The following is a 26,581-nucleotide window of genomic DNA, read 5'->3' on the forward strand; positions in this document are numbered from 1 at the left end:
AGTTGCTCAGTTGTGTTCGACTCTTTTTGACCCCACAGACTGCAGCAAGTCAGGTTTCCCTGTCCATCTCCTGGAGCTTGCTTAAACTCATGTCCATTAAGCCACTGATGCCATACAACCGTCTCGTCCTCTGTCCACCCCTTCTCCTCCTGCCTTCAATCTTTCCCAGCATCAGGGTTTTTTTCCAATGAGTCAGCTCTTAGCACCAGGTGGCCAAAGTATTGGAGTTTCAGCTTCAGCATCAGTCCTTCCAATGATTATTCAGGACTGATATCCATTACGGTTGACTGGTTGGATCTCCTTGCAGTCCAACGGACTCTCAAGAGTCTTCTCCAACACCACAGTTTGAAAGCATCAGTTCTTTGGTGCTCAGCCTTCTTTATGATCCTACTCTCACATCCATACATGACTACTGGAAAAACCATAGCTTTGACTAGACAGACCTTTGTCGGCAAAGTAATGCCTCTGCTTTTCAATACGCTGTGTAGGTTTGTTATAGCTTTTCTTCCAAGGCACAATTGTCTTTTAATTTCATGGCTGCAGCCACCATTCACAGTGATTTTGGAGCTCAAGAAAATAAAGTCTGTCACTGTTTACATTGTTTCCCCATCTATTTGCCATGAAGTGATGGGACCAGATGCCATGATCTTAGATTTTTGAATGTTGAGTTTAAGCCAGCTTTTTCACTCTCCTCTTTCACTTTCATCAAGAGGCTGTTTAGTCCTTCTTCACTTTCTGCCATAAGGGTGGTGTCATCTGCATATCTGAGGTTATTGATATTTCTCCCGGCAATCTTGATTCCAGCTTGTGCTTCATCCAGCTGGACATTTCTCATGATGTACTCTGCATATAAATTAAATAAGCAGGGTGACAATATACAGCCTTGATGTACTCCTTTTCCTATTTGGAACCAGTCTGTTGTTCCATGTCCAGTTCTAACTGTTGCTTCCTGACCTGCATATAGGTTTCTCAAGAGGTAGGTCAATGCTCTGATATTCCCATCTCTTTCAGAATTTTCCACAGTTTATTGTGATCCACACAGTCAAAGACTTTGGCATAGTCAATAAAGCAGAAATAGATGTTTTTCTGGAACTCTCTTGCTTTTTCCATGATCCAGTGGATGTTGGCAATTTGATCTCTGGTTCCTCTGCCTTTTCTAAAACTAGCTTGAACATCTGAAAGTTCATGGTTCACGTATTGCTGAAGCCTGGCTTGGAGAATTTTGAGCATTACTTTACTAGCGTGTGAGATGAGTGCAATTGTGCAGTAGTTTGAGCATTCTTTGGCATTGCCTTTCTTTGGGATTGGAATGAAAACTGATCTTTTCCAGTTCTGTGGCCACTGTTGAGTTCTCCAAATTTGCTGGCATATTGAGTGCAGCACTTTCACAGCATCATCTTTTAGGATTTGAAATAGCTCAACTGGAATTCCATCACCTCCACTAGCTTTGTTCATAGTGATGCTTTCTAAGGCCCACTTGACTTCACATTCCAGGATGTCTGGCTCTAGATGAGTGATCACAGGATCGTGATTATCTGGGTTATGAAGCTCTTTTCTGTACAGTTCTTCTGTGTATTCTTGCCACCTCTTCTTAATATCTTTTGCTTCTGTTAGGTCCATACCATTTCTGTCCTTTATCAAGCCCATCTTTGCATGAAATGTTCCCTTGGTATCTCTACTTTTTTTTTTTTTTAAAAGATCTCTAGTCCTTCCCATTCTGTTATTTTCCTCTATTTCTTTGCATTGATCGCTGAGGAAGGCTTTCTTATCTCTTCTTGCTATTCTTTGGAACTCTGCATTCAGATGCTTATATCTTTCCTTTTCTCCTTTGCTTTTCGCTTCTCTTCTTTTCACAGCTATTTGTAAGGCCTCCTCAGACAGCCAGTTTGCTTTTTTGCATTTATTTTCCATGGGGATGGTCTTGATCCCTGTCTCCTCTACAGTGTCATGAACCTCCGTCCATAGTTCATCAGGCACTCTATCTATCAGATCTAGGCCCTTAAATCTATTTCTCACTTCCACTGTATAATCGTAAGGGATTTGATTTAGGTCATACCTGAATGGTCTAGTGGTTTTCCCTACTTTCTTCAATTTAAGTCTGAATTTGGTAATAAGGAGTTCATGATCTGAGCCACAGTCAGCTCCTGGTCTTGTTTTTGTTGACTGTATAGAGCTCCTCCATCTTTGGCTGCAAAGAATATAATCAATCTGAATTCGGTGTTGACCATCTGGTAATGTCCATGTGTAGAGTCTTCTCTTGTGTTGTTGGAAGAGGGTGTTTGCTATGACCAGTGCATAATAACTGTTAGCTACTATCAAAGTACAGATACACAAAGAGACAAAAAGTTAGACTATACATCAAAATGTTAGCATGTTGGAAATTAGTTTTAAAACTGCCGACACTAAACTCTACATTATTGAAACTCTTCCGGACACACTCTCAGACTGTGCCTTCTTGGTTTTCATACTGCCTCTCTCCAGCTGCTTCTGAGAGGCCCTTGCTGGCTGTCTTTCTCCACCGGACCGCTAAATGTTGGAATTTCCTGGCTAGGTTCTGGGTACTTTTTTTTTTTTCTACACTCACTCCTTATGTGCCCAGGCCCATGGATGGTTTCTTTTGTGGTCTCAGCTTTGTGAACCTTTCTTCGCCCCGCTGAGCCTCCCTGTTGGTCAGCGGTTCCCACTAGGCTCACAGCCACGGAGACGTGTCCTGCGGAATCGTCTTTGATCTGTCTCTCTTCAGCTCTGCACAGTGAATGTTTGACGAGTTCATTGATTGTTCCTTCCAATCTGTTTCTCCTCGCTGTCTTCCCCTACAGCATAGTCCGGAAAGACACTGTAGTGTGGCCTTTTCTTCCCTCTAAGATACAAGGCAAGGTTCAGGATTCTGCACCTGTCTTCCTCTCATAATAAATAACCAGCACCGTTCTCAAAACATAATGCTGGGCTTTTAGGTTGAAGGGTTGCCCCGCTTCCCCATTTCAAACGTTAAATCCAACGCCACTACTCCTTCAATGCTTCTCTGAAATGTCTCGGTAGGAAACCTAACTCATCGGAGGATGGATCTCAAGTTGCTTCGATTATTGATATAAACCTTAAAAGAATAGTGTGTGTTACTTTCTTAAGGATATGAGTGGGGAGCAGTTAATTTGTTTTTGAAGATAGTGCTAGTAAAGTTGCTGGCGAACTCCTGAAACTAAACCCGGGAGCAGGTTGGATGAATCCCCGCTCCGCACCCCATGCTGCCGCGCGCCCCAACCCGGGCACCTTGGGCTCCTTCCTGCGGAGACTACATTTCCCAGAGTGCCCCGCGGGCCAGGAAGGCGCGTGGAGCTGGGCCGCCTAGACCCCAGACTGAGGCAAGATGGCGGGTTTGCGGTGAGCTGCAGTCCAGGTAAACGCTGCCCTCTCCTTTTCCTGTCTAGGGGTCCCTAGAAACTCGGCGGGCCCAGAGGCTTATTGGCAAGTGTTGAGGTCTCCTATCTCCTATCCTACGGCAGGATAAAGCCTCTGGCATGACCAGACTCAGGCTGTCTTGCAGAAGGGCCGGCGTGTATCCTCGCGCTTCCTGTGGGAACTAAGCTCCAGGTGAAAGGTGTTAGTTCTGGTAGCCTGTTTCTCAAACCTCAGTCCCTCTCAGGCTCTCCGTAACCCTGTATTCTTCAGGGTTGAATTCCAGGCCAAGGGATATACCCTCTGAATTCTTTTTTTTGAGGTGAACAATCTGATCCCTGGGTTTCAGACAGAATGTCGTTTAAAACGTTCTGTTCTCAGTTCGTAGTCGGAAGATACGGGTTTGCGTTTCAACCATACCACCTATTAAGCAGCGGTAAAGTGGGCGGACAAACCATTTGACTTCTCTGAGCCTAGGTTCTTAACTTTTCAAGTGGAGATGCCTACTTCCACACTTGTGAAAGAGCATATAATGTATAGGAAAATGGGTTGTAAACTATAGAAACGATCTCGGGGATGTCAGTGCTAATGTACCGACAGTGCAAGGAGTCAGCTGCATAGTTTAGCAACTAAGACTGATAAAGTACGATTTTATCACTGTGTGGGGATGGGGGTATGGGGAATAGTCGTCGAATAGTCAGTTGCAAACGAGTGATGTATGTCATTTATTCCCAGCAGCCTGGAGTTGTTTTCCCCCGTTTTACCGTGGAAGAAACTGAGAGGATTGCTTAATGACTTGCCCAAACTTTCCCGGTTTGTAAATGATTGACTCTGAAGCTCTTGGAAGCAAGTTATTTAAATTTTGTACTTTAATTAATTCATGAATCAAAATAAAGATACTTCTCATGATTAATATGAGGGTAAAATGAATGGTAGTGAAAGCACCTTGCAAAGGTAGAAATCTCATACATATATAAGAGGGCGACATTTTATTTGGGGCTTTAGGATAGGATGTTTATGTGTGTTTCTCTAAGTCAATACTTAATAAGCCACGGCTGGGTCTTCTTGTTTAATATTTCATTTAATCAGAAGCAATACCATTGTAAGAGATGTAATAAGATCTTGTGTTTGGTGCCTCGGAAGTTGTACACAGACACATTAGCTTTATGAAAGGAGAATGCTCTGTATAGCATGTGTGACTGACTGTTTCTAAGAGTAATTACACATTGGCTGTGCACTCATTGAATGGAAATAACTATAACATCTGATGATGTTGCTCTTTGTCCTGTATTGCCTGGAAAGAGAAAGTTGTGTAAAAAGTTTTGCGTTAGTGTCTATGGTTTTAGGTAGTGATCTTATTTTGCGGTGTTCAGTGTGTTGTGTCGCTTCAGTTTATCATAGGTAGCACTCGTTTCTCTTTATCTCTCATGCAGGGGTGAAGATTGTTATATCTAGAAGCAGATTTTGAAAGCAGTTTCTCTTCAGATCATCTTTATACCACCTGATAAGCATTTTGATTCACCATGGCATTGGCAGCAGTAAAATGGGCAATATCAAGCAGAACTATCTTGAAACATTTATTTCCAATTCAAAGTAAGTTGGGTTTGTTTTTGTTTTAATGTTTAAGAGATTTTAAACTTTTTCAAATATTATAATGTGTGTTCACTGAAGAAAATTTACAGTGTTTAGTTATTGTATATGCTTGCTATTATATAGGAGGTATATGTATTCCGCATGTTGTATGATGTGGAAAGATCCTTATGTAGAGAGGGGTGTATGTCAGACAGTATCTGTTTTATGATCTAATTTGTGCATTTGAAAGATGATTGACCCATATGTGTATATCAGCATTTATAAATAAAGAGTAAAAGATGTGGACCAAGTAAGTTATCTTTGTAGACCACAAGTGGGATTTAACTGAGGCCAAGTGAAGCACTAATAAAGAGGAACTTTTTCTGGTTTGAATCACTTATGTTTTCACATACCACTTTTTTTTTTTTTTTCACATACCACTTTTTTTAAAAAAGTCTTTATTTATTTACTTATTTATTTGGCTCTGCTGGGTCTTGGTTGCTGCTCAGGCTTTTTCTCTAGTTGCAGAGGCCGGGGCTACTCTCTGTTTGGCGCTTGGGCTTCTTACCGAGGCGGCTTTTCTTGTGGAGCAAGCGCGCTAGGGCACTTGGCCTTCAGTAGTTGCGGCTCCTGGGCTCCAGAATATCAGCTCAATAGTCGTGGTGCTAGGGTTTAGTTGCTCCCTGGCAGGTGGGATCGTGCACGACCAGGGATTGAACCCATGTCTCCTGTATTGGCAGGCAAATGCTTTATCACTGAGCCACCATGAAAGTCCTCACATACTACTTTTTCGGCAGTTCTTAAAATTAGCAAACAAGGGCCAGATGTACAATTCCATCTTACAAAGATGATTATGTTAATATTTTGGTGTATTTTGTATTTTTTCTATGTAATTAAAAAAAAAATGTAATTTCTTTCTTTTCTGAAGAAATATAGTGTAATATTTTCTCCAAAGCCTAGTAATACATGTTTGATAGTCAAAACCATGACCTATATAAATAAACAGGCAATTAAAATCTTATTTCCCAACCAGCCTTCTTTTCTCTTCCCTTTTCCTCTGTTTGTGAACTGCATTTTCCTATTTCTAAAGCAGACATGGTTAGAATGCTACAATAGGTTTTCTTTTTCATGTTTAGCTAGTCAGCCGACATTTTTACTCATCTCTGCCCAATCTTAATTTCTTTGTTCATGTTTCCTGTTGACTACCATTTGTAATTGAACGTTTCTATTGGAAGGACTGATGCTAAAGCTGAAACTCCAATACTTGGGCCACCTCATGCGAAGAGTTGACTCATTGGAAAAGACCCTGATGCTGGGAGGGATTGGGGGCAGGAGGAGAAGGGGACGACAGAGGATGAGATGGCTGGATGGCATCACCGGCTTGATGGACATGAGTTTGAGTGAACTCCGGGAGTGATGGACAGGGAGGCCTGGTGTTCTGCGATTCATGGGGGTCGCAAAGAGCTGGACACGACTGAGCAACTGAACTGAACTGACTGAGTTAAGAGGAAAAGAGTTATTTGAACACTAATGGGTAAAAAACTATATAAGTAAAGGTATAATTAAGTAAAGAGGAGGAGATTGCTAAGAGTCTTTAGATATACGCTAAAATCAGTGCAAACAAAACTGCAGTCAGCCCTTGATTACCTGGGAGCATTTTTTGTTGTTGTTGAGAACTTGGGGAGAGAGCTCTGCTGCAATTAGTCTCTTTTTTGCTCTGATAGGAACTCAGCCCCAAGGCTGATGGGAAATCAGGCCTAATCAATTTTGACCTAGTCCATGTCCTGAAACAGCAGTTTGTCCTCACTCAGGTTAATCTGAAAACCAGTTAATCTGCCCATGGCAAAGTTAAAAATGTCTATGTAGACTTCACCAGTTGGGCTATCCCAGAAAATAACTCCATCATCAGTCATCCTAATAATCATTGACAACATAACCTCTTGCATCCTGAAGCCCCTTATTCTACACAATTTGTATTATTACTAGTGAAGGTAAAATATTATTACTGTTGCTATTGATATTTTATACAAAAGGGAAGGATGTTAAAAGGTTAGAGGCAAAGCAAACAGTTATTGGAAAATTCAGTGGGCACAAATAAAAAGGCCTTCCTATACTCCGAAAGGAACATTTAAAACCCTCTGAAATATATAGTCACTGTGGAAATTTTACAGCTTTTAAGCACCTTAAGTCTTTTGATGTTTACAACTTTGAATTTTACAATAATTTGCTTATCATGTGGTGGCATTCTCTTTCTGAAGATGAGAGTTCTCTGGCCCTCAGGAACTCAACCAAGTTGCGCATCTGATAAATTAGAGCTAAGATCAAAACTGTGTCTTCTCAATATACTTTCTGCTATCCCATCTTTGTTGAAGTAATTTAAGATAATTCAGCATTTGAAAATGAATGGGACTATCAGCTTTTACAGATCGTATCGTAATGCAGTTAAACTGTGTGTGTGTGTATAAATATATACATAAAACAGGAGAAGTCCTTGAGATGTGGAGAACTGACTCTCATGGGAGATTCTTTTTGGCATATTGAGTTGCTTTGGATGGATTGATGTTAACTTTGGCATCAGTCCTAATTATGCCTTTAGAACTTCTGATACTTAACCATATCTAGAATTTTTCTTTTGCTAAAATGTCAAATAAGTTTTTTAAGTATTAGTTATACAGAAGTTAACATTTCAGAGGCGGTTTAGCAGTCTCTTCTTTTTTATTAAGCATGATATGGGACACAGTAATAAGCAGGATGTTTATTTAAGAATTTATTTAGACTTGAAGTTAAAGTAGACAACTATGGAAACAATACGTGGAATAGAAGGTAGAATGTATGTGTCATGAGGGTACAAACAAATGTCTGTAAGTGCAGAGTAGAAATTGTGCAGTTTCTGTTGAACTGAAAGTCTTGTCTTGAGTTTTCCCTCTTGCCTACCCTCTCTCTGTCCTTCCTCTGCCACCCAACCCTCTTTTCTTTCAGCAAGCATGTAGATCACTTAGCTGGTTTGTGTTCAGAGAATACAAATGACTTTTAATACTAATCCATACATAGTTAAGATCCCCAACAGTGTCAAACAAAATAAAATACGTATAAATGATTTTTTACATTACCCTCTGATTTGTCTTAATGAATACGCCTCTGTATTAGCACAGATAATGAAAATTAATAAATCTTTTGAAAGATGAGGTTATATTTATAATTCTTCGTATTTTTGTTATCTTTACATCAGTGGAATTGTGGGGTCAACATTTTGCTGAAGAATCTTTTACGGTCTAGTGAGTTTTGTTAAGGTACTTTTTAATGTATTTGAGTAAGGATTTATATTTAGAACTCTTAAGTATATGCAATCCTTGGGGAAAGGAGAGGTATACAAAGATGGAAAATGCAACTTTGTTTAGACATCTTTGATACATATAAATAACTGGTGCATTGAAAAAAAAAAAAGACCACAGAGATAGTATAGCAGTGTCCTATGGAGTGTTGGTTGTGGAGTATGCAAAATAGATAGCTCTTCTGTGATGGGGGTTGTCGGGCAGGGAGAAGGGAAGAATTTCATGGAAGAGTAGCATTTGACTTTTGAAAGATGAGTCGCATTTGAACCAAGTTGGGATGGCATTCCATACTGAGGAGCAAGAGACTAGTTGAGAGAAGTTGATCTTTTCTACAGAAGATTTCAGAATTTTTTTTAACCATACTGAATTACATTTTTCCTTTATATTTAAAAGAGTTATCATTTCTCTGGACGTAGAGAAACCTTTTACAAACTGTCAAAAAAATATGGCTTTTGAATTTGCTGCTGCTGCTGCTAAGTCACTTCAGTCGTGTCCGAGTCTGTGCGACCCCATAGACAGCAGCCCACTAGGCTCCTCTGTCCCTGGGATTCTCCAGGCAAGAACACGAGTGGGTTGCCATTTCCTTCTCCAATGCATGAAAGTGAAAAGTGAAAGTGAAGTCACTCAGTCGTGTCCGACTCTTAGCGACCCCATGGACTGCAGCCTACCAGGCTCCTCCGTTCATGGGATTTTCCAGGCAAGAGTACTGGAGTGGGATGCATTGCCTTCTCCACTTGAATTTGCAGGTATTCTTAAAAAAGGAAATGTCAGCATTTTGATTAAGAAAAGTTGATTTTGAACAGTTTATTTTGTATTTTGTCACTTAAACACTCCTCTTTTATGGACTGTGCACTCCAGTTGCTCTAAAGTTTTTATTTATTTATTTGACTGTGCTCCCTGGCTTGTAGGATCTTAATTCCCTGACTAGGGATCAAACCCAGCCCCTGGCAGTGAATGCACCGAGCTCTAAACACTGGACCACCAGGGAATTCCCAACACTATAAAGTTTTATGTTCTTTTGTTGGCACTTTTTATTACCTCTTTAAGGAACGTTGTCGGAGAAGGCAGTGGCATCCCATTCCAGTACTCTTGCCTGGAAAATCCCATGAACGGAGGAGCCTGGTAGGCTGCAGTCCATGGGGTCGCTAAGAGTTGGACACGACTGGGCGACTTCACGTTCACTTTTCACTTTCATGCATTGGAGAAGGAAAAGGCAACCCACTCCAGTGCTCTTGCCTGGAGAATCCCAGGGAGGGCGGAGCCTGGTGGGGTGCCGTCTGTGGGGCTGCACAGAGTTGGACACGACTGAAGCGACTTAGCAGCAGCAGCAGCAGCAGCAGCAGCAAGGAATGTTGTACTCATCCACTAATAGCTCCAGTTTACTGCTTCATCCTTCAGAACACCCTAAAGATCATCTCCGCTGGATCATCTTCTTGAACCTGTACTCCTGTTTTGTAGCTTGTCGGTGTGCCCCTTCTACTCCCAATTCTTCTGTGCTAACAGGGCTTATCTTTGTATTGGAGTTGTTTGTTTACGTGTCCCTCTTTAACCGGATTTGAACCTTTTTTGAGGGTAGGATCTTAACTTGCTGAATCCTTAGCTCCAAGTGCAACCCTGTTTCATAGTGAATATAGTAAATATTGGTTGAATGGGTAAACCTAACTTTACATTTGTGTGAGAATATATGCTCAAATGAACTAAATCCATTTTACTGTTTGGGGTTTTTGCAGACGGAACCTTATATTGTGTTCGTCACAAATCTACGTATTCTTCTCTTCCAGATGACTATAATTGGTATGTATTGAAATCTAATTGGAAAAAAAGAAATGAGTCTGTTAGCTCTAACTGAAATGATTGTTTTATTTCTTGTTTTGGTACTTCTGTTTTCTTTTCTGATTGTTCTTTCTTTAATTTTGTTTAAAAAAAATATTTCAGTGATCTTATTTACCCAGTGTCTGGACTTATAAATGTTTTAAATAAAAATCATTTATCATTGTGTTTCGGTGAATACTTCATTTGTTCTAAGACAGATGTGCTAATAGAAATGCTGTCTTTTCTTCCTGAAGCATTCTTTAGTTTTTTTGAAAAGTTAATTACTTTTATGATTTTCTCTTAGAGTTCATATCTGTTAGCTTAAACAATTATATATCTTTTCTTTTGTTGATATTGAATAATCCTAAATTGTAAATATTTAATTTAACCGCAAATTATTTGGTACTTTCTCAGTTCTAGTCAGTATGCTAAGAACTAGGAATAGCATATGAATGGAATGTTGTCCTTTGTAGCAGAGTCCTACGTGCAGAAGCTACAGTATTTTTTTTCTTAAGTTACTTTTATTTAATTATTTATTTTTGGCTATGCTGGGTCTTTTTTGATTTGTCTGGGCATTCTCTACCTGCAGTGAGCAGGGCCTTCATTGCTGTGTGCCAGCTTCTCATCTTGGTGGCTTCTCTTGTGGAGCACGGGCTCTAGGCATGGGGGACTCAGTAGTTGGAGCTACGGGGCTCTAGAGCATGTGGGCTTCCGTAGTTGTGGTGCAATGGGCTTAGTTGCTTCATGGTATCTGGGATCTTCCCGGACCAAGGATCAAACCCCCATCACCTGCATTGGCAGACAGATTTTTTTTTTTTATCACTGAAGAAGCAGGAAAGCCCCACAAAGTTGTTTTATTGTGAATTTTAGTAAAAATGTATTTTCTTATCTCTTGAGACCAGTTTTAATTGTAAATTTAGTGTTAGGATAGTGATGCAACAAGACTAGATAATAGGTGCCACATTTTGAACCTGAAAAGATTGAATTTTACATGTTTTGCATTATGCCAAGGGCGCTTGGAGAAATGCTGATCTAGAAAAAGTGTTCAACTACAATCTTTATGATTGGAAATTCACGTGATCCTTTACCTGGAAGATTATGTATTTTGCTGATCTTCAGCTTTAATAATTCAAGTAATCTTATAGGTTTTTGAAGGTAGCTTTTAGATAAGGAAAGGAAGTTCTATTAATAGTGATGAGTGAACATGAAGATCTCTTCCAAAGATTTGGAGAACAAACTAACAAAACAAGTAATTTGAAGGATAATAGATAAAATCATGGGTAATGGGTTTGTTATGGTAGTTAAATTGACATACTCTGTGGGATGATCTGAATTGTCTCCTGTGATATGGGTACCTCCTTTGCCAGTCCAGTGACACGGCACTTATTTTTCAGGGATTGGTGATTAACAGATTTCAGCTCTAGTACTCATTTTGCCTTGAATACAGTATAAATTTGTCTCTGAAACGTTCATTCTTCTTTTTTTTTTAAGCAAAGTAGAGCTTGCTCTGACATCTGATGCCAGGACAATAGTATGCTATCACCCTTCTGTGGACATTCCATATGAACACACAAAAGTATGTATAAGCAGATCTCTTATGATTTTTAATTTGCTGTTGAAAATATACTTCTTTACAGTGTCCAAAGAGAAGGGAATTGTTTGATTTTCTTTATTTGATGTTGATCGTCTTGGCTTTTTTATTTTACTGCTTTTATTTTTCTCTTCCTCTTTCTCTAAAGATTTTTTTTAATACACAATGTGAACTATTTAAACACAATTATGGCATCAATTTTCTTGCCTAAAATTTGGCGGATTACTGACTAGGGATCAAACACACTTAGTATAAATTTTAAAAACACATTGTGCCATGCTACTGTATATTGCAGTCTAATAAATTATGAAAAGTTTGTATTTTAGAGTGCTCTTTCATAACTTTTATATTGTGTTGGTTCTGATCATCCTTTTAATGTTTGGTGAATTCCTTTTTTTGGTTAGTTTTTTCTAATGGGCCAACATGGGCATAATTTTAAGTGGCCTAGTTTAAGTAATGTTTTCCATATTTCTTCAAAAGCAGAGCACTAGATAAAGGAGGCTTTGTTTTTATTTTAATACAATTTATTTAACTTGACCCAAGTCTTTATTTATTATCTTATGTACGAATTGCTTTCTCTTTTTTCTTTAAGCCTTCTTCTATTATATTTGGTAATATTTGATTTGCTTTTTGAGGTAAAATTACTTAAGTAATTCATCATATGATGCATCTAGTGGTAGCTGTTTTTAAAAATCATCATTAAGGCTAGAGTACTGATTTGATAGAACAAATTAATGTTAGTTTGCTATTTTGTATTCTCTTTTTTATTTCATCATTTTGTCTGCCTACTTTGTATTCTAGCTAGATATCATAGGCAGTAATTTTGTACCTTTTCTGTTTCATTTCTTTGAACAGTTTTTAGAAAACAGGTAAAGTCACTGACTTTTGGCCTGTAACCTCTAGCTCATACTGTATTGGGTCTTCTCCCATTTTTATTTTGTATTATTTTTCTGGTTATGTGCTTTATTCCTGTGTTAGCAGTTATACTAAAAAGCCCAAGATTGTGTGGTCTTTTCTCACTATCCAGACTCTCATCTCCATATAGCTCTTCGCATCCCTGAATCTGAGACTTTTCCTATCCTTCCCAACTCTTAAAATGTCTACATTTTATTAAAACTTACTGTCTTTATAAAGTCTCTGAGAACCTTAACTTCTTCTAGAACGTTGCCTTCGCCTTCTGACTCTTAAAAGAAACTTGGCTGTACCCTGGCCCCATTGCTTCCTTAGCACTCTTAAGTAGTTATGCTTTCTCTCCTAAAGCCTTTTACTGCTGAGCCTAGAGATAGAATAGATGTCCCTGTGGCTCTTCACTGTCATATCCAGATCATCTTTCTTCCTCCCTAACAGTTTCTGGCTTTGTAGTTTGGATCATTAAGTCATGTTTTCTACTTATCTTTTTTTTTTTTTGCTGTCATCCTGCAGTTCACTTCTCATCCTCCCTTCCCCGTCCCTCCACCCTTCTTTGAAGATTTTGAATGTACTTTCACACTCACCAACACTGTTTGTATCCTCATTTGTTATTTCAGTGTCCGTGTAGATGATCTGTCTACTACCCCAGCCTCTGACTTCTTGACCTTTTATCCCTACAGCGGCCCCCACTGCCATGGTTGCTCCTGCTACTGTGCTGTGCTTAGTCGCTCAGCGGTGTCCGATTCTTTGCAACCCCATGGACTGTAGCCTGCCAGGTCCTCTGTCCATGGGGATTCTCCAGGCAAGAATACTAGAGTGGGTTGGCCGTTCTCTTCTCCACGGGGTCTTCCCAACCCAGGGATCAGACCCAGGTCTCCCATATTGCAGGTGGATTCTCTGTCGTCTAAGCCTCCAGGGAAGCCCATGGTAGTTTTCTAGAGAGGTTTTAATCACAAATAATTCTTACTCCCAATCTAGATGTTTAAGAATTCCATTAGTATGCTACCAACTCGTCCTAGTTTCCCAGCTCCAAGAATTATTTATTCCCTCATTAAGACCTCCATCGACTGATGGAACCATGTTTTCGCAGTCCTTTACATATCTCATACATTCTCCTTGCCTGGGATCGAATCCATGGTCGTCCTCATCATCACTCCCTTGCATACGTACCCGTCTCTGTTTCTCTTTTTGTTGCCCTTCCTTTATCAGTTGTCTCCTCTCTGGTGTCCTCAGTATCCCTCTCTCTAGTCTAGGAGATCACTCCTGTGAGGTCACACGTAATCCCTCTACACAGTGGATTCCCTGCTGTTCTTTAAGGTAGATACTTAGGAAGCTCCTGCCTCAGGGCCCATGAGGTTACTGCTTCCTCTGCCTGAATGCTTTCCCCCAAAAAATCCTGTAGTTATTCCCTCTCCTTGAGATCTTTCCTTATTTGTTACCTAGGGAGACCTTCCTTGGCCACTGCATTTAAAGTAGTACCCCTGCCCCTGGAGTCCCTGTTGTCCTTCTTTGCTTTGCTTTTCTCAATAGCGTGTATCATTTCTGGCACAATGGATGTTTTCCTGCTATTCTGTGTGTCTCCCTTCATTAAAATGTAAGCTCCATGAGGACAGGGCCTTGTCTATTTTGTTCTATTTTTTGCTATATTATCAGCACCTGGAAAACCTTTGTACTTGGTTGGTGCACAATAAATATTTGTTGATCAACTAAATAAATTGGGTCCTCTCCATGATTTTCTGTTCTAAAGCTAAGAGATACAAATTTGTAGAAGCTTGGAAATTTTTTGTTTCTCAAGTAATTACAGATTGGACTTTATTTACAATAGGAAACATTCTTGAAAATACGTTGTTGTTAAAATATGTTCTTTTTGAATCTAGATTTACAGATTTCACAAAGTGTATAGCATTAAATAACTGTATTTAAACATAACTTAACATATAGATTTGATTTTCTTTTCTCAAGGAAGTAGCTGCAACTCTGTTCTGTGCTGTGCTTAGTTGCTCAGTCATGTCCAACTCTTTGTGACCCCAAGGACTAACTGTAGCCTGCTAGGCTCCTCTCTGTCCATGGGGATTCTCTAGGCAAGAATGCTGAAGTGGGTTGCCATGCCCTTTCTCCAGGGGCTCTTCCGACCCCAGGAATCAAACCAGGGTCTCTTGCATTGCAGGCGGATTCTTTACCACCTGAGCTACTGGGGAAGCTCAGCTGCAACTCTAGTGGATCCTTTAATTCTCTGGGCCCTAGAAAGCATATTGCATACAAAGACCCTGGTCATATGCAGAAATACCTACGGACACTGACTTTAAGAAAATTAAAATGATTTATATCCTTGGTTTTCTGGTAACTTGCATTTGCATCTAGATGTTGATTATATTCCAAATATCCAGGTAAAAAGATCCTTCTTTCTGTTTCGGCCAGGTATAAGTCTTATTAAAACTAAAAATGTTTTTCTAGAATTTATATTTCTAGTTTAGGAAAATAAAGCTTTTAAACCAGGGACAGAAAAATAATGATTTGGAAAAATAAAGTAAAAATGTAAGTATTAGGCAGTTCTTTTTAGTGGTTGATTTAGTGGAAAATTTCAAAAGTCAAATTCTTAAAATTCTTAAGGAAAACAAGGAAAATTCAAGATGACAGTTCTAAATGTTTTTTTTTAAAGTTGACATACAGTTTTAGTTTTTCCTTTTTACTGAAATATTCATGTACCCTTTCTTTGAAATTTGATCAAGGAGATCAAGTGCAACCTAAAAGTCAGTTCTGAGTCTGTAGAGGCTTTTGGTTTAGATTTCGAGGGAGCCATTAATTCTAATATCTTTTTTCTGTGTGCCTGGGAAAGAAAATGTTTTTAATTATACAAAGCAGAGAGAATTTGTGATATATTAGAATTGAGCCTGTTTGGGAATAGGAAGAGAGACAACGAACATTTATTAACTTGAAAATAGCTGATAATATTTAAAACATTTGATCTTTAGTAACAAGTCTAGTAACCTAAGGGGCTTCTCAGATGGCTCAGTGGTAAAGAATCCACCTGCTAAACAGGAGACTCAGCTTTATCCCTAGGTTGGGAAGATCTCTCTGAAGAAGGAAATGGTGATTCATTTCAATATTGCCTGGGGAATCCTATGGACTGAGGAGCCTGGCGGGCTACAGTCCATGGGTCACAATAAGTCAGGAATGACTTAGTGACTAAAAACAATAACAACATAATAACCTAGAGGAGAGAAAACTATAGGCTCTAATCTAGTGTTTGCTGGTATCCTTCAGAGCCTGATAGTAACTTGCAAAGACATATATTAATATTTCATTCTATATGTAAGAGATGACCTTATAAAGTTACTTTAAATATTTAAGGAACACTTCTTTAAAAAAAAATTAAGTAATACTTGTTTCCTGTTTGAGGCCTTAAAAGAAATATTAGTAGTTTGTTCAGTCACTCAGCCGTGTCTGACTCTTTGCAACCCCGTGAACTGCAGCATGCCAGGCTTCCTTCCCTGTCCTTCACTATCTCCTGGAGTTTGCTTAGTTTCATGTCCACTGAGTCAGTAATGCTGTCTAACCATCTCATCCTCTGCTGCTCCCTTCTCCTTTTGCCTTCAGTCTTTCCCAGCATCATGGTCTTTTCCAATGAGTCAGTTCTTCGAGTCAGGTGGCCGAAGTATTGGAGCTTCAGCTTCAGCATCAGTCCTTCTGATGAATATTCAGGGTTGATTTCCTTTTAGGATTGATTGGTTTGATTTCCTTGCAGTCCAAGGGACTCTCAGGAGTCTTCGCTAGCACCACAGTTTGAAAGCATCAATTCTTCAGCTCTTAGACTTCTTTATGGTCCCAACTCTCACATCAAACCTATATTAAGTAGGTAATTACTCCTCAGATTTTACAGAAAGGAAATTAAGAGCTTAAATAACTTTTCCAAGGTCACAGAGTTAGTAGTTATTGACCAAAGCCCAAATTCTTAACCTCTTCATTATGCCTTCTCCTTATTCCCTCCCACACTGAGGAAGTGGTTCCTTATTTCTACCTATGTCAAATTGCTGTGCTTAGTTCTCAGTGGTTAAGTGATGTCTGACAGTTTGCAACCCCATGAACTATGGCCTGTCATGCTCCTCTGTCCATGGAATTTCCCAGGCAGGAATACTGGAGTGGGTTGTCATTTCCTTCTCCAGAGGATTTTCTTGACCCAGGGATCGAACCTGCATCTCCTGCATTTCAGACAGATTCTTTACCACTGAACCACGAAAACTGAAACTGAAAGCTTTTTATAATCTTAATTTCTCAGGGTCCTTTTTTTAAGATTACCTGTTTATTGTGTGTTTTTACCTACTTTGCTTTACTTGTAATGTTTTTTATTCCTTCTAGAACTCATTCTGCACTCTGTGACAAGGCTCTAACTTGGCTCCTGTTTTATTTTTCACTAAAGTCTTTGTTATTTTGCATTTCTGTAGTACTTAGTTGCACCACCATCATGTACTTACAGATTGCTTTTTTAAATGGCTTTATTTTTTCATGTACATAAGCAATAAATATGAATATATGCTCTAACATTTAATACAGTGGTAGAATGTAGTAGTTGTCATTAATAGAAATTCAAGGTTTCATTGTGTTGTAATACATATATAAGGTATTCGTAAAGCTTATATATGTTTTCAGTTCATTCGCTTAGTCCTGTCTGACTCTTTGTGACCCCATGGACCGCAGCACACCAGGCTTCCTTGTCCATCACCAACTCCTTAGCTTGCTCAAACTCATGTCCATCGAGTCGGTGATGCCATCCAACCATCTCATCCTCTGTCATCCCCTTCTCCTCCCACCTTCAGTTTTTCCCAGCATCAGGGTCTTTTCATGAGTCAGTTCTTCGCATTAGGTGGCCAAAGTATTGGAGTTTCAGCTTCAGCATCAGTCCTTCCAATGAATATTCAGGACTGATTTCCTTTAGGATTAACTGGTTGGATCTCCTTACAGTCCAAGGGACTCTTAAGAGTCTTCGCCAACACCACAGTTCAAAAGCATCAGTTCTTTGGCACTCAGCTTTCTTTATAGTCCAACTCTCACATCCATACACGATGCTGGAAAAACCATAGTTTTGACTAGATGGACCTTTGTCAGCAAAGTAATGTCTCTGCTTTTCAATATACTGTCTAGGTTGGTCATGGCTTTTCTTCCAAGGAGCAAGCGTCTTTTATATATGTTATATATAAATATATATGTTTTATATATGTTATATATATAATATACATATATGTTTTATATATGTTATATTTTTTATAAAACTAATATAATGTTACAATCTTGTGTTATATGTCATATCACTTAATATTTAAAATATGGGTAAGCTGACTTTCCAAGGTACTGATTTTTAAGAGCTTTAGTCAGCCACTGTTGCTGATGGGCGTATGCTATCTTACTAGTGTTGGGAAGAAATGAGATTTTTTTTTTTAGTAATTAACGTCTTTGGGGAAAAAAACTACTCAAATTATTATACAGCATCATTTAATGCCAGTGCAGTCACCTAAAATGAAAATACTGAAAAATTTTCCTGTTTCTTTTGGATATAAGAAATGTCATTTTCAAGTAACGGTTTTTCATTGTATCTCACTTTAATGTTAGAGACTGTAGACACTGTAATTTTTCTTTTTTGCCTGAGCCATGTGATATGTGGGATCTCAGCTCCCTGACCAGGGATCAAGCTCGAGCCCCCTGCAGTGGAAGCATCAAATTTTAACAACTGGACCATCAGGGAAGTCCTGAGACTATAAACTTTTAAGTTAAAAAGTAAAATGGACACAATTTATAGTTTTGAGAAATGGAGACTAAAGTAATAAGTACTTTATTATTGGGGGAAGATAAATTTAAATAATAACTTTATTATTGGAAAGGAAACCCAGAACGTGATATGAGAAGGAAACTGTTTCTGGGGGCTTCCCTGATGGTCCAGTGGCTAGGGCTTTGTGCTTCCACTGCAGAGGGCACAGCTTCAATCCCTAGTTGGGGAACTAAGATCCCATATGCCATGCCTGGTGCAGCCAAAAATAAATTCTGATACGCTAATGGATAGTGCAACTCAGTGAAACCGTTCTGGTGACTTATCTACCCACCTTGAGATACTGTGGTGGTGATTATTTTACCGTCAACTCAATCAGATGCTGGCTAACATTCCTACATGCTGATGTTCACTGCTGCTTGTTTTGTAGCCTATCCCTCGGCCAGATCCAGTGCATAACAATGAAGAAACACATGATCTAGTACTGAAAACCAGATTAGAAGAGAAGAGTGAGCACTTAGAGCAAGGACCCATGATAGAACAACTCAGTAAAATGTTCTTTACTACTAAGCACCGTTGGTATCCTCGTGGACAGTAAGTGGTTTTTTTTCTTCTTTATCTCTCACTGAACACTAAAGAAATAACACAGCTTTCTTTCTGTTAACAGCCTTCTGAGGTTGTACTTTGCCTGAAGGGGTTAACACCCAGTATGTTCACCTACTGAATTGTGCTTTTAAATCTACATAAGTGTAGCTAAAATGAAAGTATACTTCTTTTCTTCCTTTATTTTAGTGGGAGAGTTTAATCAAAGCTTTCAGGGAATCTTGGAGGGGTTCTTAAAATTTTCTCTATTTTGTGATATAGTCATTTAAAGTATTGTTTTTATTCATTGTCCTTAGAAGATTTCTAACTAGATAATCTGTGCAAAGTTTTAAATTCATTATAACAAAGCACAGCTCTGTTCCACTCAAAAAGAGCCTCTCTCTCCCTTAATAATCTTTCTGTAATGATATTTCTGCATCAGTTTCCAAGGGAAAAAAAATCTATGATTTTTTTTGCCACTGTAGTGTCTAAGTTAAAACAATATTTGTTTTTAATTTATTGAAACATAATTGGCCTACAATGTTATATTAGTTTGAGGTATACCTCAAACTAGTGATTCAGTATTTTTATAGGTTTTACCCCATTTAAAATTAATACAAAATAATGGCTATATTTTCCTGTGTTGTGCAATATATCCGTGTTGCTTGTTTACTTTATACATAGTAATTTGTGTTTCTTAATCTCACAGTTTCTTAATCTACCTTGCATCTCTCCCTTCTCCCCACTGGTTACCACTAGTTTGTTCTCTATGTGAGTCAGTTTCTGTTTTGTTACATATGTGTGCATGCTAAGTCACTTCAGTCATGACCAACTCTTTGCAACCCCATGGACTGTAGCCCGCCAGGCTCCTCTGTCCTCCAGGGGATTCTCCAGGCAAGAATACTGAAGTGGGTTGCCATGCCCTCCTCCAGGGAATTTTCCTGACCCAGGATCAAACCTGCATCTCTTATGTCTCCTGCACTGGCAGCTGGATTCTTTACCACTAGCGCCACCTGTGAAGCCCGTTTTGTTATATACATTTGTTTTATTTTTTAGATTCCACATATAGGTAATAACATAGAGTATTTGTCTTTCTCTGTCTGACCTATTTAACTAAACGTAATACTGGAAATTTCCTGGTTGTCTAGTGGTTAGGACTCCGTGCTTTCATTGCCAAGGACATGGATTCAGTCCCTGATTGGGAACTGAGATCCCACAAGCTGCTGTATGTAGCAAATAAATACATTACATCTTCTTTATCCATTTATCTCTTGGCTACCATAAGTATCTTTCAATTCCTTTACCTATTTTATGTCCCCTTCCTTGATTTTTCTTTCTTATTCAGTACCCATTTACTTTATACATGCAGTCTATGTTTTTCCCTCTTTGGAAATTACATTATAGGAAAACAGGTTAGCAAGCCATTTATATAGCCCCATATCTCAGTCACTGCTGTATTCTAAGATTTCTTTCTATGATTCATACCATTGCTCATGTTTATCTTTTATTTCTTTCCCATCATCGAGATACTTTAGTTCAAGCCCCACCTTAAAAAATTTTTTATAATAGCTTTCAGTACTTGGTTCCTGTATGTTTCATATTGCTGCAGTTTTCTTGTGATCTTTTGTTCATAACCAAATTGCTGAAGTTACAAAAGTTCTGTGTTGATTTGTAATTTGAAGAGGAAAGACTGAAGGCAAGACCATTAGGGAGTCTTAAAACCAAACGTGTAATCTTCAGACTTTTCTGTCTAGTACCCTACCTATGTTTAATCTTATTACTGCTAATTAGCTTTGACTGCTAATTAATTTAATCTCCTGGTATGTCTTCTCTCTTCAGGATTACTAGGCATTTTCAGTTCTAAGCAGACTTTAATTAGATGCAGTTGATTATCTCAGTATCTCTCCTAATAAAGAGTTCAACAGAAAAACTCCAGATGCTAGCTTATGTGTACAAAGAAAAGTTTTACCTGTAGGCATTGCCATTGTGATGCATCATCTTTCACAATTTCAATGTGTGATTACTGATACTTAACAAATATTTATTTGGTGTATATATATAGATAGTTTGGTTTAATGGGAGCCATTTTCAAGTGTTGGTTTCTAGATGTTAGAGAACATTTCTTAAATATCAGGTGGGATATACAAGGATATTTTACTAAATATTTCACAGTTTTAAAGTTATAACAGTTAAAAGAAAGGGAGGGACCCATTATGAATTTACTACTTGGGGCTATATAACATCTTTTTAAATAAGTTATTGAAAGGTATAAAATACTTGTTTTTAAAATATTTTAAAACAACTCAGAAGCATTTAAAGTATAAAATAAAAATTTCCTTTATACCTACAAATGCTGTATTCCCCGTAGATAAACACTGTTAAACTCTCCCTATATGAATAACCCTACCTCATATTATACTCAGTTCTGTGCTTTTTGAACTCCAATAAAGTAGAACCTTTTCTGAGAGTATAAGTGGGTTAAAGAGGCTGGACTGACGTAAATCATCTTGTCTCTGCTACTTACTGACTAGTTATTCAATCTTGTTATCTATTGAAGAAAATAGAAATCAGTTTAGTTCAGTTGCTCAGTCGTGTCCGACTCTTTGTGACCCCATGAATCGCAGGGAGCCAGGCCTCCCTGTCCATCACCAACTCCCGGAGTTCACTCAGACTCGCGTCCATCGAGTCAGTGATGCCATCCAGCTATCTCATCCTCTGTCATCCCCTTCTCCTCCTGCCCCCAATCCCTCCCAGCATCAGAGTCTTTTCCAATGAGGCAACTCTTTGCATGAGGTGGCCAAAGTACTGGAGTTTCAGCTTTAGCATCATTCCCTCCGAAGAAATCCCAGGGCTGATCTCCTTCAGAATGGACTGGTTGGATCTCCTTGCAGTCCAGGGGACTCTCAAGAGTCTTCTCCAACACCACAGTTCAAAGGCATCAATTCTTCGGGGCTCAGCTTTCTTCACAGTCCAACTCTCATATCCATACATGACCACAGGAAAAACCATAGCCTTGACTAGATGGACCTTAGTCGGCAAAGTAATGTCTCTGCTTTTGAATATGCTATCTAGGTTGGTCATAACTTTTCTTCCAAGGAGTAAGTGCCTTTTAATCTCATGGCTAATAATGTTTAATTTGCTTGGTGGTTTTGAGATAAAATATAATCAAACAGCTGGCATACAGTATATATACAGTAGTAGTGTGATAATAATTAACATTGTCTCATTGTCTCCTACTCACAGTTTTCCTCTTATTCTTTTTGAAGCATCTTTCTTTTTTTTTTGACTATGCCATGCAGCTTGTAGGATCTCAGTTCCCTAACCAGGGACTGAACCCAGGCCAGGGCAGTGAAAGCGCCAAATCTGACGACTAGGCCGCCAGAGAGCTCCCTGAAGCACCTTTTCTTAAATAGGCTCTTTTGAGGTGTAGTTTACATACTTCAAGTTTACCAGTTTTAAGTTTACAACTTTGTGACTTTTGACAAATGTTTTAAGTGAAATATTCACTAGTTTAAGTATGTAAATGTATACATTGTAACAAATGTATACTGCTAGTGGTAAAGAACCCACCTGCTTGTAGAAGATGTTGAGACAAGAGTTGGGTTTCTGGGTGGGCAAGATCCCCTGGAGAAGTGAATGGCAATCCACTCCAGTATTCTTGCCTGGAGAATCCCTTGAACAGAGAGCCTGATGGGCTACAATCCACAGGGTTGTAAAGGGTCGCATAGGGTCGTACGTAGAACAATCAAGATGATGCTGATCAGACCACCAGTGACCAATTTCAAGATAACTGTCGGAGCTGAGTGTACTGTTTTCTGCATGAAGCCCCCTCCCTCTGTCTATGAAAGCTCTTGCCCACCAACTGTCAGTCGGGGGAGTCAGCGTTTCAACAGACAGCAGTACCTACTCACCCTGGGAACCAGTCTTCAAAATAAAGCAAACTTTCCTTTCCACCAGCCTTGCCTACTTACTAGCTTTTGAGATGCGGGTAGCTGGACACCCATTTTGGATAACAGTTATACAACTGTCTTGTGTAGTTATTACATGCTGTACATGCTGAGTATAATATTTAGCATATCATTGTTATTCTGTTGTTATTACAACTTGTTATTTAGTCTTGTTGGACTGTTTTCCTTTGTTTCTTCATTTTCTCACTTCTCTGATTAAACTTATTCGTTGGCTAATGTTTTCCCACAGACAAAAAGCAAGCTGAGGATATGTGGGGAGGGCGGTCAAGGGCCTTAAGGTCCTGCTTTGTTTCATAATCACGACCACGATCATGATATAGACTGTTTTCATAACTCCAAGAAGTTCTCCTATGCCTTTTTGCATTCTGATCCCTCCCTATAATCCTCACCCTTGGCAATTACTTGTCTGCTTTTTATTACTTTCTAGAATTTCATATAAATGGGATTATACAGTACATAACCTTTCGTGTCTAACTTATTTCACTAAGTACAGTGCTTTTGAGATTCATCCATATTGATGTATATACCAATAGTTTGTCCTTTTTCATTTCTGGATAATATTTCCTTGTATGGATAGACCACAGTTTGTTTATCTGTTAACCAGTTGGGCATTTTGGGTCCTTTCTGGTATGTTGGCCGTTTTATTTTTTAAACTGATTTGGGCTGTGCTGGGTCTTCAACACTGCCCAGGCTTTTCTCTCGTTGTGGCAAGTGGAGGTGATACTCGTTGTGGTGCACAGGCTTCTCATCGCGCTAGTTTCTCTTGCTGCAGAGCACAGGCTCTAGAGCATGCGAACTTCAGTGGCTGTGGCACAGGGGCTCAGCATTTGCAGTTCCTGGACTCCGGAGCAGAGGATCAGCATTGGGAGCATGGGCTTAGTGGCTCCCTGGTATGTGGGATCCTCCTGGATCAGGGATCAAACCTGTTGCCCCTGCATTAGCAGAAGGATTCTTATCCACTGCATCACGAGGGAAGTCCTATTTAAGTTTAAAAAATTTTTATTGGAGTATAGTTGACTTACAGTATTAGTGTCAGGTGTACAGCAGAGTGAGTGTGTGTCTATGTGTGTGTGTGTGTCTGTGTGTGTGTGTCTCTCCATTCTTTTTCAGGTTCTTTCCTGTATAGGTTATTACAGAGTAGAGTTTCCTGTGCTCTACAGTAGGTCCTTGTTAATTATCTATTTTATATATAGTAGTGTGTATGTGTTAATCTCAGTCTTCTAATTTATCATTTCCCTCCACTTTCTCCTTTGGTCACCCTAAGTTTGATCTCAGGATCTGTGAGTCTGTTTGTTTTGTAAATTAGTTCATTTGTATCATTTTGTTGTTGTTGTTGGACTCCACATGTAAGTGACACCATATGATACTTTCTCTGTCTGACTTACTTCACTTGGCATGGTAATCTCTTGGTCCATTCATGTAGCTGCAGATGACATTAGTTCATTCTTTTTTCACTGCTGAGTAAAACCGCATATATTATATATATGTACCACATCTTGTTTATCTAGTCCTCTGTTGATGGACATTTAGGTTGCTTCTGTGTGTTGGCTATTCTAAATACACTGCAGTGAACATTGGGATGCATGCATCTTTCTGAATTACGGTTTTCCCTGAATATATACTCAGGAGTAGGATTGCTGGATCATATGGTAGTTTTGTTCTTAGTTCTTAAAGGAACACTCATACTGTTCTCCATAATGGTTGTACCAATTTACTTTCCCACCAACAGTATAGGCGAGTTTCCTTTTCTTCATACCCTCTCCAGCATTTATTGTTTGCAGACTTTTTGGTAATGGCCATTCTGACTCGTGTGACGTAATGCCTCATTGTAGTTTTTGTTTGTTTTTAATTAATTTATTTTTAATATTTTGACTACATGGGTCTTTGCTGTGGCGTGGGGGCTTTTTGTTGTGGTTGGAAGACTTTCTTTTGCTGAGCTGTGTAGGCTTCTCTTATTGTGGAGCATAGGCTTAGCTGCTCCTCTCCCCGACCAGGGATCAAACCCGTGTCCCTTGTATTTGAAGGTGGATTCTTAGCTGCTGGACCCTTGGGTAAAGTCCCCCTTATAGTTTTGATCCACATTTCTCTGATAATTAGCAGTGTTGAGTATCTTTTTGTGTGCTTTTTGGCCGTCTGTCTGTCTTTGGAGAAATGTCTGTTTAGATCTTCTGCCCCCCCTTTTTTTTCTTCTTTTTTCGGCTGCACCTTTAGGCATGCCAGATCTTAGTTCCCCAACCCGGAATGGAACCTTGCCCCTTGTATTGGGAGCATGGAGTTTTAACCCAGTGGACCACCAGAGAAGTCCCTGCCCATTTACTGATTGCGTTGTTTATTCTTTTGATATTGAGCAGCATGAACTGTCTGTATATTTTGGAGATGAATCCTTTGTTAGTTGCACTGTTTGCAAATATTTTCTCCCATTCTGTGGATTGTTCATTCATTTTGTTCATTAATTTTGTTTCTAGTTCTATTTGCTGTGCAAAATTTTTTATAAAGTTTGAAGGGGTTTCTTGTTTGTTTGTTTGTTTATGCCAAGTGCAGCATATAACCCTGATCAGGGATTGAACTGGTGAATCAGAAGCATGAACTTAACCACTGGACCACCACAGAAGTCCTCAAAAGTGGGCTTTTAAAATGAAATATAGTTGTATTTTGTTTTTTTATCCAGTCTGACTTCTGATTTTAGTATCAAGCCATCTTAAGTGCTTTTTTTTTTTTTTTGATTTTCAGTACTTGTGCTCTTCTTGTGCCATTTGCCCTTAGTCTACTTTTTTCATGAAATTTGATTATAGTCACTTTGAATAGCTACTGCCTCTAAATTATTTTAACTATAATTTATTAAATACCCATTAACATTATATTTGTGGGTAATTTTTTGGTTTCATCTTTTGCTGTCATTCTGTCTTCATCAGGAATGCAACTTCTGTTTTGTAGTTTCCTGGAAGACCTCTAATACAGTATCTTTAATATGATGTCTATGTACTAAGTCACTGTCTGATGGGATATTATCTTACCTAATTATCTTTCCAGTTTGTTGAAGGTGTTGTTTTTCTTTGAAGCTATACTTTATGGTAGTCTTCGGGTTGGTCCATTGGTAAATTTCCCTGTGATTCTTGGAAGTTTTATTTTCAGAGTTGAGCTGTTAAGTCATGAGGATTTGTTTAATTTCCATTTTATCTCTGTATGTCACCTGTGCATTAAGATGTTCTTTATTATCAGATTCTGAATCAAGGTCAGAAAAGGCTTTATGATCTCAAGGTGTTGCCTACCTCATTCAATCCTGAACCTACCTGCATTTAATTATTGACCTCACCCACAGTGGGGTGGACTGGAAGCATAGGTAGTATGACTGTACAGAATTGATGCTGAAATAGTCCAGTGGATAATAAACACTGGGGGTTAGGTTATCTCACATATGGAGATCCACTGTTAGAATTGTTACCACTAAATATATCAACTGGATATTACTGTTTGCTAATCCCGATGATCTTATTTACTTTAGGATGGCAATCCGAAGAGTCCTCTTAGATTTGGGCTTTATACTGAGACTGGGTATAGAACTGTTTGAATTTTCAGGCTGAGAATGAGCGATGACGAAATTTGGGCTGAGGGTTTGGGATTAAATTGAAGTTTTGGTTCCCTCCCCTCTGCCTTTTGCCTATTT

The 26,581-nt window shown here is 38.9% G+C and overlaps 1 protein-coding gene across 3 annotated transcripts in view; it reads left to right on the forward strand.

The window, feature by feature from the left end:
• The first annotated feature begins 3,328 nt into the window (after positions 1–3,328).
• MRPL42 (mitochondrial ribosomal protein L42) overlaps positions 3,329–26,581 on the forward strand; it is a 29,693-nt gene continuing 6,440 nt past the window's right edge. Inside the window, exons 1-6 of one of the 3 annotated variants that reach the window (XM_068971909.1) lie at positions 3,329–3,394; positions 4,132–4,206; positions 4,827–4,986; positions 10,028–10,091; positions 11,601–11,685; positions 18,798–18,961. In XM_068971909.1, the coding sequence (XP_068828010.1) occupies positions 4,917–4,986; positions 10,028–10,091; positions 11,601–11,685; positions 18,798–18,961 (383 nt within the window). In that variant the 5' untranslated portion in view covers positions 3,329–3,394; positions 4,132–4,206; positions 4,827–4,916. Of the gene's footprint in view, positions 3,395–4,128; positions 4,240–4,826; positions 4,987–10,027; positions 10,092–11,600; positions 11,686–18,797; positions 18,962–26,581 lie in introns of all 3 variants that reach the window. The other 2 variants (XM_068971908.1, XM_068971910.1) reach the window with 2 other exon arrangements.

This window comes from Capricornis sumatraensis, chromosome 4, assembly GCF_032405125.1.
Source record: "Capricornis sumatraensis isolate serow.1 chromosome 4, serow.2, whole genome shotgun sequence".
In the NCBI taxonomy this organism is placed as follows: domain Eukaryota; kingdom Metazoa; phylum Chordata; class Mammalia; order Artiodactyla; family Bovidae; genus Capricornis; species Capricornis sumatraensis.